This window comes from Macrobrachium nipponense, chromosome 5 (genome assembly GCF_015104395.2).
Source record: "Macrobrachium nipponense isolate FS-2020 chromosome 5, ASM1510439v2, whole genome shotgun sequence".
NCBI classification, from domain to species: Eukaryota; Metazoa; Arthropoda; class Malacostraca; order Decapoda; family Palaemonidae; genus Macrobrachium; species Macrobrachium nipponense.
In genome coordinates this window covers 8,353,629-8,373,198 of record NC_061107.1, presented here as the reverse complement: position 1 = coordinate 8,373,198, position 19,570 = coordinate 8,353,629, and the positions used below count along the sequence as shown (strand labels likewise).

The 19,570-nt window shown below is 45.0% G+C and overlaps 1 protein-coding gene across 1 annotated transcript in view; it reads right to left on the bottom strand.

Annotated features, from left to right (window-relative positions):
- Positions 1-19,570, bottom strand: part of LOC135215180 (heparan-alpha-glucosaminide N-acetyltransferase-like) — a 123,708-nt gene that overhangs the window by 90,529 nt on the left and 13,609 nt on the right. The window contains exons 2-3 of the mRNA XM_064249655.1: positions 15,154-15,371; positions 14,378-14,493 (exon numbers count right to left, since the gene is read on the bottom strand). Of these exons, the coding sequence (XP_064105725.1) occupies positions 14,378-14,493; positions 15,154-15,371 (334 nt within the window). The remainder of the gene's footprint in view (positions 1-14,377; positions 14,494-15,153; positions 15,372-19,570) is intronic.

The following is a 19,570-nucleotide window of genomic DNA, read 5'->3' as shown; positions in this document are numbered from 1 at the left end:
TTTATAAAACAGGTTTTGACATAAAAAACCTCAAGCACAATTGGGAACTATGATCACATCCATGTTTCATAAACAAGAAGTCAGGCGAATCCCATTTACCCTTTCGATAACTTCACATCATCTACCAATGTTAAAAAAGGGCACTGTATAACAACAAAATTGACTAATATTACAGCCTTAATGCTGATTCTCACTTATTAAATAAGAAAAAGCATCACTACAATTACAGTGTAGCCTAGTCATCTATGAACTCCTAACTTCCTGCCTTACAAGAGATTTACTGGCTCCAAATTTAACAAAATATAAGCCTGCCCATTAAAATTTTAAGAAACTAAAACTTTTGACTGGGTCTCAAAATGATATTGTTATGATACAATAAAGTTTGTTCATACTTACCTGGCAGATATATATATAGCTGTATTTTCTGAAGTCCGACAGAATTTAAAAAACTTCCGACACACGCAGTGGTCGGCCAGGTGGTTAGTACCCATTCCCGCCGCTGGGAGGCGGGTATCAGGAGCCATTCCCATTTTCTATTCAATAATTTTATTTCCACTGTTCTGAGGGGAGGTGGGTGGGTACTTGATTATATATATCTGCCAGGTAAGTATGAACAAACTTTATTGTATCATAACAATATCATTTTGTTCATGAAACTTACCTGTCAGATATATATATAGCTGAATCCCACCGTTGGAGGTGGGAAGGGACAGAATAGAAGGATTTTGGGAAACAAATGCATGCAGATGATTTACATCTTGGTTCCACCTGTTAGCATAGCCGACTTCGTGATTACTGTCACCCAAGTCTGCTTCTGCTTTACTAGAGTTGCCAGCGAGGTAGAGACCTATAAAGCTGGTGCACTCCAGATGATCTGTCAACGGGGGCGTGACCACAATGTGACTAGACCATATTGACCATACCATGAGGGCTAAGAAGTAAAATAAATATATATATATAAATATATATATCACCACCTGACCAACCTAGCCAAAGTTAAGGTGTGTTAAACTAAGGCTTAAGAGTTAAGAAGTCGCCGTTGTCGGCGACTCAACAACTAAATTAAGAGCTCTTCCTAACCATTTTTCTACAGGATAGGATGAGTGGTACTTCTTGCCCCCAAGATTGTGTCTTGCAGACACGTATGGCCCTAGCGAGCAGCAGATCTCATATGCCATCTTACATCTCGCAGGGAGTGTGAAGTGAACACAGAGTTGCTTCGCTAAAACATGGTACTCAGGATGTTGCTGAGTTGCCATGCTCTGTTGAAATGCTTCCGAGGCCGCGCCCTCACCTCCGTGAGCATTCAGATAAAAAGATTTCAAATCTTTGTGCAAACACAATGAAGGAGCATTTTTGAAAGAACTCCTTAACACTAAAGCCAGGGTGTTCTTCAATATTGGCAAGTCTGGTCTTTTTCGGAAACACTGCAGATTGCCCGAATGACTTCGACTTTCTTGAGTTTTTATGTAGATAAAACTTGAGAGACCTGACAGGGCACAGGACTCTCTCTGGCTCCTGCCCACTAACTTGTGCCCTCCTTGCTTCCAAGCTCCTGGCCCAAGGACAAAACGGGTTTCCATTCTTAGGCCACAACGAAAGGCTTAGAGAGCACACCGCCTTGTGTTCTCTAAAGCCAAAACTTGTGACGATGGCTTAAAATCTCACTAACCCTCTTTGTCGTATCTAGGGTGGTTAGAAGAAGGCCTTCCTGATCACATGCAAGAAGTTAACAGGTAGGAGAGGTTCGAATGCTTTGACATCAAGAACTTCAGACTACGTCTAAGTTCCATATTGAAAGCTTCGATCTGGACATGCACATGTACTAAAGTCAGGTGACCGACCAGTTGACCAGTCAGACGAATCAAGGACAGCAAGGCTGTACCCTGAAGACCATAAGACACTATTCTTCGCTGAAGGATGAGTGTCTGGACTGCCTGGGCGATTCAATCTAAGCAAACCTTGGGGGGTGTATCAACGCAACCCAACGTCGTCAGCGAATCAACTCCTGACTCGAGCTTCTGGTGCCAGGAGAAAGGAGCAAGGAGCAAAAAGGCGATTCAGTCCCGAAGAAGAATGCCTGACAGTCCAACCTGGTCTCATGTTACACGATCATCGGGGGTGTATAAACGCAACCGACTTCGTCAACAAGAAACTCAGGGCTACTATATGTCGCCTGATCTCGCACGAGTGTCTGACTCCGAGAAAACAGGTGAGACAAAAAGTAGATGGTGAGCGAGTTTCGAGATTCCACAGAACTCAAAGATCGTGAAGGGCCTTGTTGTTTGACAGACTCAAATCTCTGAGCCCAAAAGCCGTCAACAACATATTTGCGTATTCTTTAATAGTTGTGACTGCCAGCTTATCCATTCTTCAGACGGAAATGGAAGACGGTAATCTTATTCCTGTTAACATCTCGATAGTCTGAACGTTGTCATACTCAGAGCGGAGAGGTTATAGGTACCTTTTCGAGTTAGAGTAGACCGACTCTCTCGAAAAGGTCCTTGGAAAGTGAACTAGGAAGGATGTGACCTCTGTGAATCCAGGATCCTGAAGGCCAAAATGGGGCGATCAGCGTCATTGTCGCTCCCTGTGACGTCATAAATCCTCATTACATTTCCTAAGCGATTGAAAAAGGGGAAAAGAGACTAAACATCCATCCCCGTTTAATATCATAGGATGGCGTTTAATGGTACCGATCCCACGGATCGAGAAAAAGGGAGCAGAGAAGAAGAAGCCTCTTCGTCCTCAACATATCGAAGAGAAGAATGAAAGGGCGTCCCTAAGGTCTCCACAACTCTCAACTTACTTCTAAAGAAAGATTCCACTCGGAAGTCAAAAGTTGCTGCCGTCAATCGAGACGATTCGTACGGACTTTTGCAATCCTGTAAGAACCTCTAGAGGATCGTACATTCTACGCTGTTGTTATAATAGGCCTCTCTTTCTCGTAAACTCGGAGCAGGGACCGAGAGAAGATACTTCTTAAGATATGAGAGAGCTGTGGAATATCAGAGTTGATGTGGACCACTGGTTCCAAAAACTCGTTTCGAGGACTGGAGGGACGACCGAATTGCATTTACTTCTTTCAGATTAAGATCCAGGACATCTGAAACACTATCCAGATGTCCGGCGCACCTTCTTTCTATCATGACGCACTGAGAGATGTTTCAGAATAATTCCTAGATCTTGAATAATATTTCAGTTTCCCGGTAGGAGGAAAAACCTGTGGTCTGAATTGCAGTCTATTCGGGGAAACAAACTTCTTCAGGAAGGAAATGGTCCCCAGCAAGCTCATCCATTTCCCTCCCGAGTATGCTTACTTCCCTATAAGGCTGCGCTTTGCCTAAGCAGGAGAGCATATAAAAGTGCAATGTTGCGGTAGACTCGTAGTTCTATACCGTGCGGTAACGAGCACCGAAAGGATTAAGAGATAACTCTGTTGAACATAGTAAGGCAAAACGAATGCAACGTTTATTCATTCACGTAAGAAATCCCCTCAATCTTAGGCTAAAGTCCGTGATTGTAGGACAGAGATACAGTTAGTCAGTCAATCCCGAAGGAGAGACGTAACCGCCAGCACAGAGATACGGTTAGTCAGTCAATCCCGCAGGAGAGAGAGACGTAACCTACCTCGCATGACAGCGCACGATCTGTTACTGGCTCGGTTGGAACTTGGACAGTCAGACACAGCAGCAGCCAGCAGCTTACGAACGTCGTCTCTTAACTTTATGTTCTGGGTTGCCAGCTACCCTATTTCTACGAAGAAAATAGGTCCGTTATTTTTGAGCAAAAAGAGACTCTCAAGCTGGTATATTTAAGCGAAACAGAAAACGCTAAATATATAGATGCGTTTGTGTCGTCAGAACACTACCATACAACGGTAAAAGATAAATCGGAAACTCCTGGAAGGCTGCAGGGAGTGACGATTAAATGTCCTTAAAATAAATAGGACAATAGACTCTCGGTTGCCTTCCGAAGAGGTAACTACAGCAAGCGTGTATGACTTGAACCAACCAGTAGTAAAATAATGCAAGGCAAAAACCAAAAATATTTTAGTTATATCACAATAAAGTTTGTCATACTTACCTGGCAGACATATATATATAGCTGAATTCGGAAATACAGCTACATACATATCTGACAGGCAAGTTTCATGAACAAAACTTAGAGAATCGAAGCAGACAGCTCAAGCTTCTTATGTTATTGGACATAAGCGTTCATTGACGTAGTCTACAAGTCTATTTCTTGTATGAGTCTGCGAATGACGAATGAGAGCTCTTCCGAATCTTGTCAATAAGAGCTTATTCGCTTACGCAATATCAAGTTAAAGAGATGTTTGTCAATGAGAACTAACCCATTTACGGGACAAAGAGATATTTTGTCAATGAGGGGATACCCACTTACTTGACAAAACGATAGTATATTGTCAATGGGGAAAGTCACTGAATTGACAAAACGTAATCCAGGAAGTCGAGCATTTTTATTTTTCCGATTCCGTCTCAAACGAGAAAGGGGCAAGAATCCTGTTAAGGAGACAGGGCTTACGGCAGGTAGAACGACGATGTTCAATTCGGCAGTGTAGTCCCGACTAGAAACTAACAAAATCTATCATCTGAAAAACCCTTTCAGATGGGCTAAAAAGCTTGCAAAATTATCCTGGGAAGAGGAAGAAACTCTCCAACCAGCTTCCTCTCCCGTATCACAACTAATGCCTACTAAAGCTTAAAATTTATTGGCAGTATGGCAAAGGTGGCAAAGGAAGTCCTGTCTTGCGCTTTCTGAAGAGCGTCCTTTTGATGAATGCCTTTGCAAGAATCCTACTGAACGTCGCCGAGACGTCGAGCCTTTACATAACCCGTAACTGCCTTATCGCAAAGTCTTGACTGCGGTCGAGAAAACGAGATCTTCCCTTGAGCTTTCCTTAACTCCATCCACCTTTGCGAAAAGCAATATAATATGACAGAGACCTCTTGAATTCACGAAACCCGAGGTCTTGCTGGGTTTCGAAGACGAAGTTGTCTGTTCACTTTAAGCTTCCTCCGAAGCACTGCTTACTTCACATTCTTGAGGCTCAAATCTTAAACAAGAGCTTGAAGTTGAAGAGTTCAACAGAAACGTTCAGCCAGGAGACAAACCTGGTGTGCGCTGGCGCGCGCTCGGCGTCCACTGGCGAGGACGCTCGGCGTCCACTGGGCGCGCGCCTGGCGTCCATCCGAGCGTCCCGTTCAAGCCGAGCGTCAAAAGAAGCGTGCAGAAAAGCGTCACGCTCCTGACAGGCGTCAAAACAAGCGAGAGAAACTGCCTTCTTTTTCATATTTCTGCGGTGGAAAGACGTACACGTGATCAGCGACGTTCGCCTTCTTACTTCTCACTGAAACGCTAACGAGAGAGTGAGGGGACGTGAAGCGTCCTCTTCTTATAAAGCTTCTATTTAGAGGGCGCGAGTCCTTCGAGATTCGTGCACGTGCACGATCTTCACAGCCTGGGAAAACGTCAACAGGTCCTACCGAAGGGACGCCAGATCGATGTGGGTTCTCCGTAACCCTCCTTCGGCTTTCGACATGCCCTCTCTCTGGTCCTGGGAGTCCGACAGAGGTCCAGGCCTAGAGGAGTTATGGGGCGGATCTGACGTTCCCATACCTGACGAGAGAGAGGACGGTGAAGCGTCCTCTTCTAAAGCTTCTTAGAGGGCGCGAGTCCTTCCGAGAGCTCCAACCCTTGGCGCGGGGAGGACGCATCGGAGGACGAGAAGCAATCCTTCAGGATTCGTGCACGTGCACGAACTTTGGCAGTCTGGGGATTTTCATCAGAACTGCCGAAGGCACGCCAGATCGGTGGGGGTTCCTCGTAACCCTCCTTCGGCTTTCGACATGCCCTCTCCCTGTGGTCCTGGGAGTCCGACAGAGGTCTAGACCTAGAGGCGTTATAAGGCCGATCTGACGCACCCTCCACTACACAAGGGGCATTGTCACTGCACTTAGCCACTTCACTATTGCTCTCTAAAGCAAGCACTTTCGATTCTAAGTTACGAATCGAAAGAGTATAAGAGAAAAGGGCAATAACCTCTACAGACACTGTTTTAGGGCCCGAAGGCAAACATTACAGGGTTAGGAGTAACAATAACAGAAGTAGCACTCTTCACAACAATGAAGGAGAGCGATCACCTCTCGCAGACATATTCATAACCCGTAGGCCATACTATAGGGTTAGGCAAAATAAAGTCTACAGGAAGGTTAGCAGGTTCACTACCCTGACTTTGTACTGATTAATTGCGTACATACGAATCATACTTTTTCCATTACGGAATTAGACATGTTTACTGATTTAATTGCGTACATACGAATCATACGTCTTCTTACGGAATAGACAAAGTCTCACACTCCTTACATGACAAATCTCAACAAAGAAGCAAGACCCATACCCCTCATGCATCCACCAAGTGCGGATCTACCGAAGCTTTCGGTAGCCACACCCTATCTTTGCAGACAACCCCCTCTGAAACTAGCCTAACTAGATTCAGATATCTTATGCAAAAATGAATCAAATTCAAATCAATTTAAGATAGCGTATGCCTAGCCACAAACATACCAAAGTAAATAAATCAAAGACAATTAGGATACTTAGCGGCAATGAAGTTTCCAAAATCCTAAGACGGAGGTACTGAAAACAGGTGTTTTCAGCACCGGCGACAGAAAAATTATGAATAGAAAATGGGAATGGATCCTGATACCCGCCTCCAGCGGCGGGGAATGGGTACTAACCACCTGGCCGACCACTGCGTGTGTCGGAAGTTTTTTAAATTCTGTCGGACTTCAGAAAATACAGCTATATATATATCTGACAGGTAAGTTTCATGAACATGATATTGTTATAATACAATAAAGTTTCATACATACTTACCTGGCAGATATATACATAGCTAAGACTCCGTAAGTCCCCGACAGAAATTCAAATTTCGCGCCACTCGCTACAGGTAGGTCAGGTGATCTACCGGCCTGCCCTGGGTGGCAGGACTAGGAACCAATCCCGTTTTCTAGTCATATATTTTCTCTTCCACCTGTCTCCTTGCGGGGAGGCTGGGTGGGCCCTAATCGTATATATCTGCCAGGTAAGTATGTATGAAACTTTATTGTATTATAACAATATCATTTTCATACAATCAACTTAACCTGTCAGATATATACATAGCTGATTGGCACCCTTCGGTGGAGTAAGAGACAGCTACTACTAGAATAGACAGGTAAACAACAACTGTTGTAGGTATAAAATAAAAACCTTGGTTCCTACCTGATAGGTGGTAGACTTCGTGGGTGTTTTCCCCGTAGTCTGCATCACCTCAAGCAAACTTTAGCGAGATATGTGATCTATGGCCAAGAATTCTTGTGGGTCTGCCGAAGGGGTCTTATCCACTTACTCGGCAGAGCCTGAAAGGACTTTGTCAATGGGTGCTGATCCACTTACATGACAACACACCTTATTAAGGAGCATACAACCAATCCCGACCACCTGATCCTAACCACCATGTTAGTATTAAAAATTGCTCAGAGTTATCCCCAACTCTTCGCAACAACCGTAACTCAACCACAAAAGCACAGCACACAATAATTCGAAAAAATTTTTTTTTTTATCTAATATAAGATATCACAAGAGTTCCTTACTAAACTGAAGGTGACTGGCCGCCTGTGCACAGCAACTGCACTTGTTGTCAGCAGAAAGTCTAGAACATATCTATTAGACTTGAGTAGTAAAAAAAAAATTTTAAGGATTGTTGTAAGCTCCTGTACCCAGGATTGTGCCCGCAGACACAAAAGGACCTAATGAAAAACATTTTTCATAGGTCACACGCACGTCCTTCAAATAGTGAGCCGCAAACACAGAATTACATCTCCAATATGTCGCTTCCAAGATATTCTTCAGCGACCATATTTCTCTGAAAAGAGAGAGACGTCGCCACTGCTCTCACTTCATGAGCTCTTACTCTCAGAAGTTTTAAAGAATCGTCCGTGCAAGCCTTATGAGCGTCCATAAATTACGTTCCTGACAAAAAAAGGCTAATGCATTCTTAGACATAGGTCTTGATTGGATCCTTCACTGAGCACCACAGGCCTTGTCTAGAACCTCCCAACTGTTCCTTCTTCTTTAAGTAAAACTTTAAAGCCCTTACCGGGCAAAGAGACCTCTCCGGTTCCCTGCCGACGAGACCCGATAATCCTGTTATTTCGAAGTTCTCGGCCAGGGGTTCGAAGGATTTTCATTCTTCGCCAAGAATAATTCCTTGAAGGAACAGATGGCTGAATCTACATTGAACCCGACTTTGTCACTAAGGGCGTGCAGTTCGCTAACCCTTCTTGCCGTCGCCAGTGACAAAAGGAATAAACATTTTCTTGTTAAAAAAAAAATATCCACGAAAACGAGGCCAAATGTATGGGTTCAAATCTCTCTGAAGTCAAGAACTTCAGTACTACGTCTAGATTCCAGTTAGGGGGAGAAGTCATTCTAGACTTCTTGGTCTCAAATGACCTAATCAGATCATGCAGATCCTTACTGTTTCCCAAATCTAGGCCTCTATTCCTAAAGACGGCCGATAGCATACTCCTATAGCCCTTTATCGTGGCTACGGAGAGCTGCGACTCTTCCCTCAGAAATAACAGAAAATCAGCTATTTCTGCTACAGAGGTACTGGAGGAGGACAATTCTTTGACTTACACCACCTTCTAAAACTTCCCACTTGGATTGATAAACTCGGATAGTGGAAGTTCTCCGGGCTCTAGCGATCGAGCTTGCTGCTTTACTAGAAAAGCCTCTCGCTCTGACAAGTCTTTCGATAGTCGAAAGGCAGTCAGAGCGAGAGCGGGGAGGTTTTGATGAAACCTCTCGAAGTGTGGTTGTCTGAGAAGATCTCTCCTTTGTGGAAGGGATCTGGGAAAGTCTACTATCCACTCCAGTACCTCTGGAAACCATTCTTGAGCTGGCCAAAAGGGGGCTATCAGGGTCATTCTTGTCCCCTTTGAAGTCACAAACTTCCTGAGTACTTGCCCCAGAATCTTTGAATGGGGGAAATGCGTAAACGTCTACCTGAGACCAATCTAGTAGGAAGGCGTCTACTGCTAGAGCTCTGGGATCTTCTACCACTGAACAGAAGACTTCCAGTCTCCTCGAGAGGAACGTGGCAAAGAGGTCTACATGAGGAGTTCCCCAAAGAGACCAGAGCTTGAGGCAAACTTCTGAGTGGAGGGTCCACTCGGTATGAAGGACCTGGTTCCTCCTGCTCAGCCTGTCCGCTCGTACGTTCCTTACTCCCTGCACGAACCTCGTCAAGAGAGAGATGTTCCTCTGGGATGTCCACAACAGAAGTTCTCTCGTGAGTTCGTAAAGGGCATACGAGTGAGTACCTCTTGCTTCCGAATGTATGCCAGAGCGGTTGTATTGTCCGCATTTACTTGAACTATTTTGTTGCAAACTAACGGTTCGAAGCTCTTTAGAGCTAGGTGTACAGCTAGCAGTTCTTTGCAGTTTATGTGCCAGGACACTTGAATAGCATTCCAAGTGCCTGACACTTCTCTCTTTCCCAAAGTTGCTCCCCAACCTTTTTCCGACGCGTCGGAAAACAATACAAGGTTTTGGGCTCTGCATTTCCAGGGAAGTACCTTTGTTTTACCCTCAGGGGGAGTAACCACCATTCTAGATGACGTTTTATCAGATCTGGATGGAATGGAAAAACGGTCCGAGAGTAGTCCTGTCTTCATGTTCCACGAACTTCTGAGGAAGAACTGAAGAGGACGGAGATGAAGTCTTCCTAGGTGAAAGACTGTCGAGCGAGGAAAGGGTCCCTAACAGGCTCAACCATTCCCTCGCCGAAGTCGTCCTTCCTTAGGAAGAGAGAGACTTTTTCTAAACCTCTCGCTATTCTCTCTTGAGAAGGAAATACTCGAAAACCCCGAGAATCCATCCGAATCCCAGATAGACCAAGTTCTGGCTGGGGATCAGTTGGGACTTCTCGAGGTTCACGAGTAATCCTAAAGTCTTTAAAAGGTTTAGTGTCACATTCAGGTCCTCCAAACACTGTTCCTCTGACTTTGCTCTGATAAGCCAGTCGTCTAGATAAAGAGATATACTGATTCCTTTCAGATGAAGCCATCTCGCCACATTTTCAAAAGGTTCGTGAAAACCTGAGGCGCCGTCGACAGGCCGAAGCACAAGGCTCTGAATTGGAAGATCCTTCCCCCCGTCATGAAACGGAGGTACTTCTTCGACGAAGGATGGATCGGGACGTGAAAATATGCGTCCTGGAGATCCAGAGACACCATCCAATCCCTTGGCGAAGAGCCGCCAGGACTGAAGCAGAGGTTTCCATGGAGAACTTCTGTTTTTGAACAAACTTGTTCAGAGCGCTGACGTCCAGAACTGGTCTCCATCCCCCCGAGGCTTTCGCAACCAAGAAAAGACGATTGTAAAACCCACCGGGGAGCTTCGATCCAGCACAAGTTCTATAGCTCTCTTGTCCCACATCTGATCCACCATTTGTTGAAGAGTATCTTTCAACACAGGGTCCTTGTAATTGGGGCGGGGTGGGGGGGGACAAAAAAAAAATTTTTTTTTTTTTTTTCCCTCGGAGTGACGTCAGGGGAGGATTGCTCCCAGGAAAGGAATGAGATATCCCTTCTGAAGAACCGACATCGACCAAGGATCTGTGTCGATGCGAGTCCAGGCTTCCGCAAATCCCCGGAGCCTGGCACCTACTGGTGTTTGGAGGAGCGCCACTTCACTTTCCCTTTTAAAGGGGCGGAACGCGGCTCGACCTCTCTTCTCGGTCGTTTTCCTTTTAGCGGATTAACTCTAGTTGGAGGGCCGCCTCGAAAGGCCGAACAGGCGTAGACGTCACTTTCTTTTCTCCCATCATACTGGTCTCTTCTTCCTGGACGATTGCAGGAGAAGATCTTGAGTCGCTTTCTCCGTCAGTGATCGTGAAATATCCTTCACCAACTGTGACGGGAACAGAAAATCAGACCTAGGGGCGAATAACAAAGCTGCTCTTTGTGAGTGTATACTGCTTTCGTCAAGAAAGCGCTAAACACAGATCTCTTCTTCAAGAGACCTGCTCCAAACAAGGAAGAAACTTCCCCTGAGCCGTCTTGCAACCGCCTTGTCAATACATGACCAGAACTTGCTTCGGGAAGGAAGAAACATCCAGGTTCTAGCCCTTCAGGGGCATGAGCCTTCTTGGACATCACCCCAAGGGACCAATCTAGGAAGTTAAAGACTTCTAGAATGTGAAAAAAGTCCCTTGAGGAGATGATCCAACTCTGAAAGGCCCAAGTAATCTTAGCCGTGTGAAGGCTATGTCTCCTGGATGCGTTTTCTACCAGACTGGAAAAGTCAGCTTCAGCTGAAGAAGGGAGAGTGAGACCATATTCTCCCCAGTCTGGTACCAAATCCCTCTCTTGCGGTCAGTCTAGGGGGAGGCATGCAAAAGACTGTCCTTACAAGCTGCCTTCTTAGTAAGCAATCCAGTCATCCAGCGATTGCAGAGCTCTTCATAGAAATCGTCGGTCTCATCTTCACGAAAGCCGACGATTTCGGAGTCTTCGAGCATGAAAACAGAGAACGAGGCGAAGGAGGAGCGGCAGGGATCAATGCGTCTCCGTATTCCTGGAGAAGGAGAGCTGTCAAGACTTTGTAGTTCGACAGTCCTTCCTTACTGTGAGGACTCGTCCTCTGATTCCTCTTCCATAATCGGATCAGCAGGAGAGACCACTTCTCGTTCCTGGTCTTCTGTCCAACCATTCTCTCTACTGGGGACAAAACTCCTAATAGGAGAGGGGCTAAGAGAGTGTAAAGAGCTCCTATGCTTGACTGGCTCTTCGTACTTGGCTGGCGCCTCGCGCCTGGCTGGCGCCTCGCGCTTGTCTGGCGCCTCGCGCTTGGCTGGCGTCTCGCGCCTGGCTGATTCCTCGCGCTTGGCTGGCGCCTCGCGCCTGGCAAGATCCTCGCGCTTGGTTGGCGTCTCGCGCCTGACTGACTCTTCGCGCTTGGCTGGCGCCTCGCGCCTGACTGGTGCCTCGCGCCTCTGAACCGTCTCGCGCCTTATTATTGACACCTCGTGCCTTGTGAAGACTCGCGTCTTCCTGAAGTCCCATCCTTGTGACAGATGTTCTTCTGAGCCTCACGCTTGGAAGAATGCTCACGCCTGTTTGTTACTCCGCGCTCGGCTGAAGCTAATGATCTGGCAGACGTATCCCATCTGTAGGACGCCTCGCGCTTGGCTGTTGCTACGCGCTTGTCTGGCGGATCCATATCTTCCCACGAGTCTCTATCTGAGATCTCAAAAGACTCACGTTTCGCAGGAGCCTCACTCCTGGTGGGAGAAGGAAGACGAGTCTTCTTTGACCGGCAGTCTGACGTCTTTCTTACGAGGAGGACCTTCGAAAGGACTCCTACTAGGGCGGAAAGCTGTTCCTGTACCGCCAAAATGATCCTTTTGGACGCTTCTCCTGCGTCTTCTGAACGGGAGAGGTAGACCTCGAAGGCGTGTTGCCCCCATCATGGAACGGCGAAACCCTCTTCGCCTTCTTGATAGAAGGAGGTTCTTCTTCCGAAAAGCGTTCGGGCTTGAATCCAAACCAGGATCTCTCCAGTGCCTTTTCAGGGGCCTGGACAAGTCCGAATCCTCCACCCTCGTTTAGAGAGGGGAGAAGCGGACGAAGAGAAGCACTCTCTGAGGACGCTTTTTCGATAGCGGTCTGAGCAGGCTGTCTATACACAGCACCTGCTGAAGGACGCCTGACCGGGGGAATTCTCCACAACCTCCGTACGGCTTTCGACTTTCCTTCTCCTCTGGGCTTGGGAGCTTGGAAGAGGTCTAGGCTGGGCAGCGTCGCAGAGACGGTCAGACGCCCCTCCACAACACTGGGGACACTCACTTCACTAAAGTCACTTTCACCATCCTTACCTTTTTATGGTAGCCCTTTCGGCTTTCATCCTGAGAATCGTAGCCTTCAGTCAGCAATTTCCGAAGCTGAATCTGAATGTACAGTCAGTGAGGGTCCTGATACAAGAATCATAATTAAGAGAAGAGTTAGAATTATCTAAAGGCTCAATAGGCCTTGTACAACTACCCGCCATCTTAGATGCAGCCCTTCTGACTCTATCCCTTTCTAACTTCTTCAAGTAAGAAGTTAGAGTCCTTCCATTCCTCAACATTCAACCTTTCACACTCATGACAGGTGTTAGAAATAGAACAATCAAAACCCTACATTTGCGACATACAGTGTGAGGATCAACCGAAGCTTTCGGTATCCTCACCTTGCAGCCTACATTCACACACATTCTCACACAAACACTTGAATCAGACATTCTGAAGAAAAAAATAAAAAAGCAAGTCCAAATCCAGTCCACAGTAGCGAATGCCAAAACAACGATCCAGGTACTTCACCAAAAGTCCACAAAAAGATGATCAATTGCTTAGAAAAGCGAATTCCAGTCAAGAGGTGGCAGCAACGATGTTGATACCACCGGCGACAGAAAATATATGACTAGAAAACGGGATTGGTTCCTAGTCCTGCCACCCAGGGCAGGCCGGTAGATCACCTGGACTACCTGTAGCGAGTGGCGCGAAATTAGCAATTTCTGTCGGGGACGACGGAGTCTTAGCTATGTATATATCTGACAGGTAAGTTGATTGTATGAAAAAAATAAGTAATTAGCTTGACTTGTGTTATGACGGTGAAAAATACATAGTCGAACACGATTTCTGGAGCGCAAACTTGAGACTAGTGAACTCTTGGACAGACCAGAGTGTAAAGGAGTTAGCTGAAACAGGCTGTTGCCACATCTGTGCGAGTGAGACGTAGAGTCTAGGTAGTTATTGTAGGAGAGGAGAAAAAGCACTCCTGTCCTGAGTCCTTTATATTCTATCAATGTGCCAACGAGCACTATTCTGGCCGAGACCAACTATAAGAGAATTCTTTGTATAATTGGGTGGTCTGTCTTATGGAGCCCTGGGGGACCAACAGAGTGTATCTCTTTTGAGGACGAACAGCGGCTAAGCTATCAAAAATTAAAATCTATCAAATCTGAAACCCAAAGCAATGAACAGATGGCAAAGTTGCTGTAACGAGCTGAATTTGATTACACGTAATACAGTAACATTCTGCTAACACAGAAAATGCAACAAGGAATAAACTGTCAAAATTATGAACAAGATTTAGAAAAATCCTTCAAAGAAATTTAATTCACACCTTCATGCTTAATAAACTAGTTCCAATGCTGACTTTGGGAGATTGGTAATGCACTCAAATAATCTGGTTAAACTACTTGAACGACTGAAAAAAATTACATCTTAGGAATAAGAGTTTATTCACTAAAATTCTGAACTTACTTGTGAATGTAAGTACCATTTATGGCTCGTATAAAGACATCTGTAGCATATGTCGAGTTTACAACTAAACTCGCAGAGCTATTGGCTTCAATTAGGAGATATTTCCATGGTGGACACTGCAGACACAAGTTGAAAAAAAAATATATATTGAATCAAAAGTACTGAATTGTAAAAAGAGACCTGCCAAAGTTGTATTTATCCTTCTAGCTACAGTATGTCATAATTCTTTCATATTCTCCTTTTTTTCTTTTACAGAAAAATACTTTGATATTTTTAAGGTTTACATAAAAAACAACATAATATTCTTGCCATAAAAGTTAAGAGCTCACCACAAATATATGAAATCATTAATTTCCAGTACAAACAAATAGACGACAACACTGAACCATCTTGAAACACATTAAAACTGAATGTAGTCAAAAACTGTGAAATTGATATTTAAATCTGATAATGTGGACATACAGACAACTTTTCATCAACTCTCACTTGAATAATGATGGAAATTAAAAGAAAATTTTTCATTCTTAATACAGTATTGCATCTACACTTCCAGAAGGGTTTAACAAGGAGGCATACAGACATAATCAATTTATATAAGAGATTATTATTGGTATTATCTGGACTTGCATAATTCCTTTAGATATCAAACATAATGGCTGATTTACTCACTAACTTTATCTCACATCAATGGTTACTCAGGTGCACCTAAAAGAACTAATACCCCTAAATCTGAAACTCTGTTAACAAACCAAAAAATGAGAGGTTATATTACCTACCTTATAGCATTCTGTAGACTGTGCCCAAAATTCTAAACCGGAGTTCAGGTCAGTATTTAGAACTTCCAGGCAAGCGTGGTCCATGGAAAGATGTTTCTCATTGCCTTTAGAGCCACATAGTGGAATAGACGAGTTTAGATCCTTGGTAATGGCTTCAAAGTCCATGACTAATGCTTCTGTCAAGTGATGGAAAGATATTGGCAGAAAGTCCCTCCAGTCTGAAAAATGTTAATGACCAGTAAATAAACGTACAACTCAATTCTTGGTTTTGAGCGAACAAGTTAAAACATACGGCAACGTTTTCAATACTCATCCGTTTCAGATTAAAAAAAACATAAATTTAATTCCAAATGAATACTGTATTCCACCTATGCTAACTTATCTACATTTAGAAGAAAATGGTATTGTTATGATACAATAAAGTTTTATGCATACTTACCTGGCAGGTATATATATAGCTTATCCTCTTGACGCACTGGCAGAATTTCAAAACTCGCGGCAATACCGCTAGTACACTGGTAGTTCAGTGATGGCCACCCCGCTCCCGTGGGCGCTTACTTTGGAACTATTCCTTCCCGTTTTCCTCAGATTTTCTCTGAACCCTGTCCTGAGGGGAGGAGGGTGGAATTAATTATATATACCTGCCAGGTAAGTATGCATAAAAACTTATTGTATCATTAACAATACCATTTTATGCATGACACTTACCTGGCAAGGTATATATATAGCTGATTGACACATTTTGGGAGGTGGGTCATAGACAGCAACATCGTCATAATTCAAAATTAACTTAAATTTTTAGAACTATGTATTATGTTCCTTACCTGCTTAAGGTAGCTGACTTCGAGGTCCTGCCTCTTAGCCTGCTAAACCTTAGTAGCTCTCAACTAGGACGTGACCTGTTTGTTTGAGAAAGCTAACAATAAGGGCTGACAACTGGACGTGACCAATTTGTTGACAGAGAAACCCTAGCCTCATTTACCAACGGCATTCATGCGTAGGAAAGTTAGTCACCTGAACCACACACACATAAAATAACACTAACCAACAGACTGAGCTGGTCTTAACCTTCTCAGACAACCATAAAAACATCTATAACCTAATTAATATAAAAACTAAAAGCCTGTTATTAGGTTATGGGTGGAAACTCCTTTTGCCCAGTATGTACCTGAGGATACATACGGGCCTAACGTTTGACAATTATCAAAAGTTTGTCTTCACGTCTCTAAGGTAATGAGAGGCAAACACAGAGTTTGTCCTCCAATACGTTGAATCTATAATGTCCTTGAGGGCTAAATTTTTTCCTGAATGCTAAGGACGTAGCTACTGCTCTCACCCTCATGAGCTTTAAACTTTAATTTACCGGAAGCATTCCTCCTGACAAAGCAAATGAGCATCTTTAATGACTTCTCTTACAAGAAAGCCATTGCGTTTTTAGACTAGGTCTAGTAGGGATCTTTAACGAGCACCACAGAGAACATGAAGTTCCCCTAATGCTTCTTGTTCTTTTCTACGTTAAAAACCGTAAGGCTCTTACTGGGCAAAGAACCCTTTCTTTCTTGTTCTGACCTACCAGATCAGCCAGTCCTTCAATCTCAAATGATCTTGCATGGATGCGAAGGATTCTCATTCTTTGCTAAGAACTCCCTGTTGAAAGAACAAACTGCTTTGTTGTTCTTCCATCCTATTTGCTTGTCAAATAGCTTTGCAGCTCGCTAATCCTTTTAGCTGTAGCTAAGGCTACTAAGAGATAGTTTTTCTTCGTTAGCTCTCGCCCCAAAAAAAAAGGCGCACTGCCCTAGGTTCGAACTTATCCGTCTCAAGAATTGAGAACGACATCCAAATTCCAAGAAGGGGTTCTGCACCGTCGATCCTTCTTTTGTATCAAACGATCTGAGGAGATCTCTAAGATCTGCGTCATTGGACAGGTTTAAACCTCTGTGTCTAAACACTGCAGACAACATACACTTATAGCCTCTAATCGTCTGATTAGCCAAACCTAGTTCTTTTCTTCAGGTATAGCAGGAAATCTGCAATCTGTGTCACAGAGTACTGGATGAAGAAATCTTCCGATTCTTACACCATTTAACGGAAGTTCTCCCACTTCGAATGGTACGCTTTGATAGTCGATTGGCCTTCGTGCTCTTTGCAACTGCCTTCGCTGCTTCTCTAGAAAACCCCCTCGCTCTGACAAGTCTTTCGAATAGTCTGAACGCAGTCAGATACCCAGAGCGAGGGTGTTCTGTGGAACCTGTCGAAGTGGGTTTGTTTGGAGAAGATCTACTCTCGTGGGTAGACTTCTCGGAGAATCCTCTGTCATTCCAGTACCTCGTGAACCACGTTTGGGCGCCAGTATGGGGCTCAGGGTCAGCCTTGTTCCTTCGACTTTCCCTGAATTTTTTTCATTACTTTCCTAAAATTCCTTGAACGGGGAAAAGCGTACGCATCTAGACCCGTTTCAAATCTTAGTAGGAAGGCATCGACTGCGACTGCAAGAGGGTCCGGGATGGAGAACAATAGTTCGGTAACCTCTTCGTCGCTGCGGTAGCGAAAGATCCACTACTGGAGTGCCCAGAGCTTCCACAGTCTCGGCATACTTGAAGATGCAACATCCACTCGTGGAAAGCACGTTGTCCGTCCTGCTCAACAGATCCGCCCCTGACGTTCTTCTCTCCCTGAATGAACCTGGTGAGCAGGGTGACGTTTTCTCTCTGCGACCAAAGAAGAATCTCCTTCGCCAGGTTGCAAAGGGCAACGAGTGGGGGTCCTCCTTGTTTCCGTATATATGCCAGAGCTGTGGTATTGTCCGCGTGATCTGCCCACCACTTTGCCGCTGATCCACCGGTCTGAAACGCTTCACATAGCCAAGAAGATCGCCATCAGTTCCTTCCTGTTTATGTGCCATGCCTTTTTCTTTTCTTCGCTCCAAAGGCCTGACTCTAACCCGAGGGCCCCCAGCGTCGCTCCCAGCCTGCGTCTGACGCGTCGGAAAATAATATCGGCGTTGGGTTCCTCTGCTGGAGTGACGTACCTCTGACAAACCTCTCCGGACTAGCCACCACTTTTGAGTTCCTCCTTATCCTTCGAAGGAATTGGGAAACCGGAAGGAATCTGGTTGCGATCTTCTTGGCCAGACTTCGTCAGAAAGAACTGTAAGGGCCTCATTGTGAAGTCCCCCTAGTGAAATGAACCGCTCTAACGAAGAGAGTGTCCCAGCAGGGCTCTCACTCTCTCGCTGAGCATTGTCTTTCTTATTGAATTCTTGCACTTTCCGTATACACATGGTCTGCCTTTTCGGGTGACGGAAAAGCCCGAAAAGTCACTGAGGATATCAGAATCCCCAATAAACTAGTTTCCCTGAGAGGGGATCAATCGTGACTTTTCCAGGTTCACATCAGACCAGTTGCTGAGTTAATTCCAATGTTAGTCGTGTCCTCCAGACATTGCGTTTTGATTGTGCTCTTAGAGCCAATCGTCGAGGTAGAGAGACTCTGACTCCTGCCAAATGAAAGCCACTTCGCCACATTCGACATCATTCTTGTAAAAATTTGAGGCGTCCGTGCACAGCCCGAAACACAGGGCTTTGAATTGATAAATCCTTCCCTGGATCACGAATCTCAAATATTTCCTGGACCATTGATGAATTGGAATATGGAAGTACGCATCCTGAAGTCCAGTGTTACCATCCAGTCCCCTGGTCGTACCGCTGCCAGTACTGAATCGTTCGTCTCCATCGTAAACTTGGTCTTTTCTACGAACAAGTTTAGCTGGCTTACGTCCAGTACCGGCCTCCAACTTCCTGATGATTTCGGTACTAGAAACAGACGGTTGTAAAACCTGGGGTGGGGGATTCGTGATCCAGAACCGGTTCTATTGCCCCCTTTTCTATCATGGTGACGACCTGATGCCAAAGAGCCTCTCTCTTCTCTAAATCGATGTAATGAGCCCCTAGGGCTCTCGGAGCTGTAGCGAGAGGTGGTTTCTTGAGAAAGGGAATCTTGTACCCTTCCTTCGCACCTTTACGGACCAAAGGATCCGCTCCTTTGCTTTGCCAGACTTCCAGAAGTCTAAAAGTCTGGCCCCCACACAAGTCTGGAGGACTTCTGACTCATTGTTTGGTTGAAGTTTTGGCCCCTCTTTTGGTTGGAACTCTTTTCCCTCTAAATGCTGGTCGAGCGAAAGTCCTACCCCGAAAGGGCTGCTGTGCTGTCTTCGTATCCTTCGTAGTCTTATCATGACCTTAGAAGGTAAATACTTCCTTACCGATGACGTAAGAAGATCTTGAGTCGCCTTCTGAGTGAGGGAGAGAGATATGTCCTTAATGATCTCTTGCGGGAAGAGCTGTCCTGACAGAGGAGAGAACATCAACTCCGACTTTTGCGCGTTCGACACTCCTTAGCAGCGAACGAGCATAAGA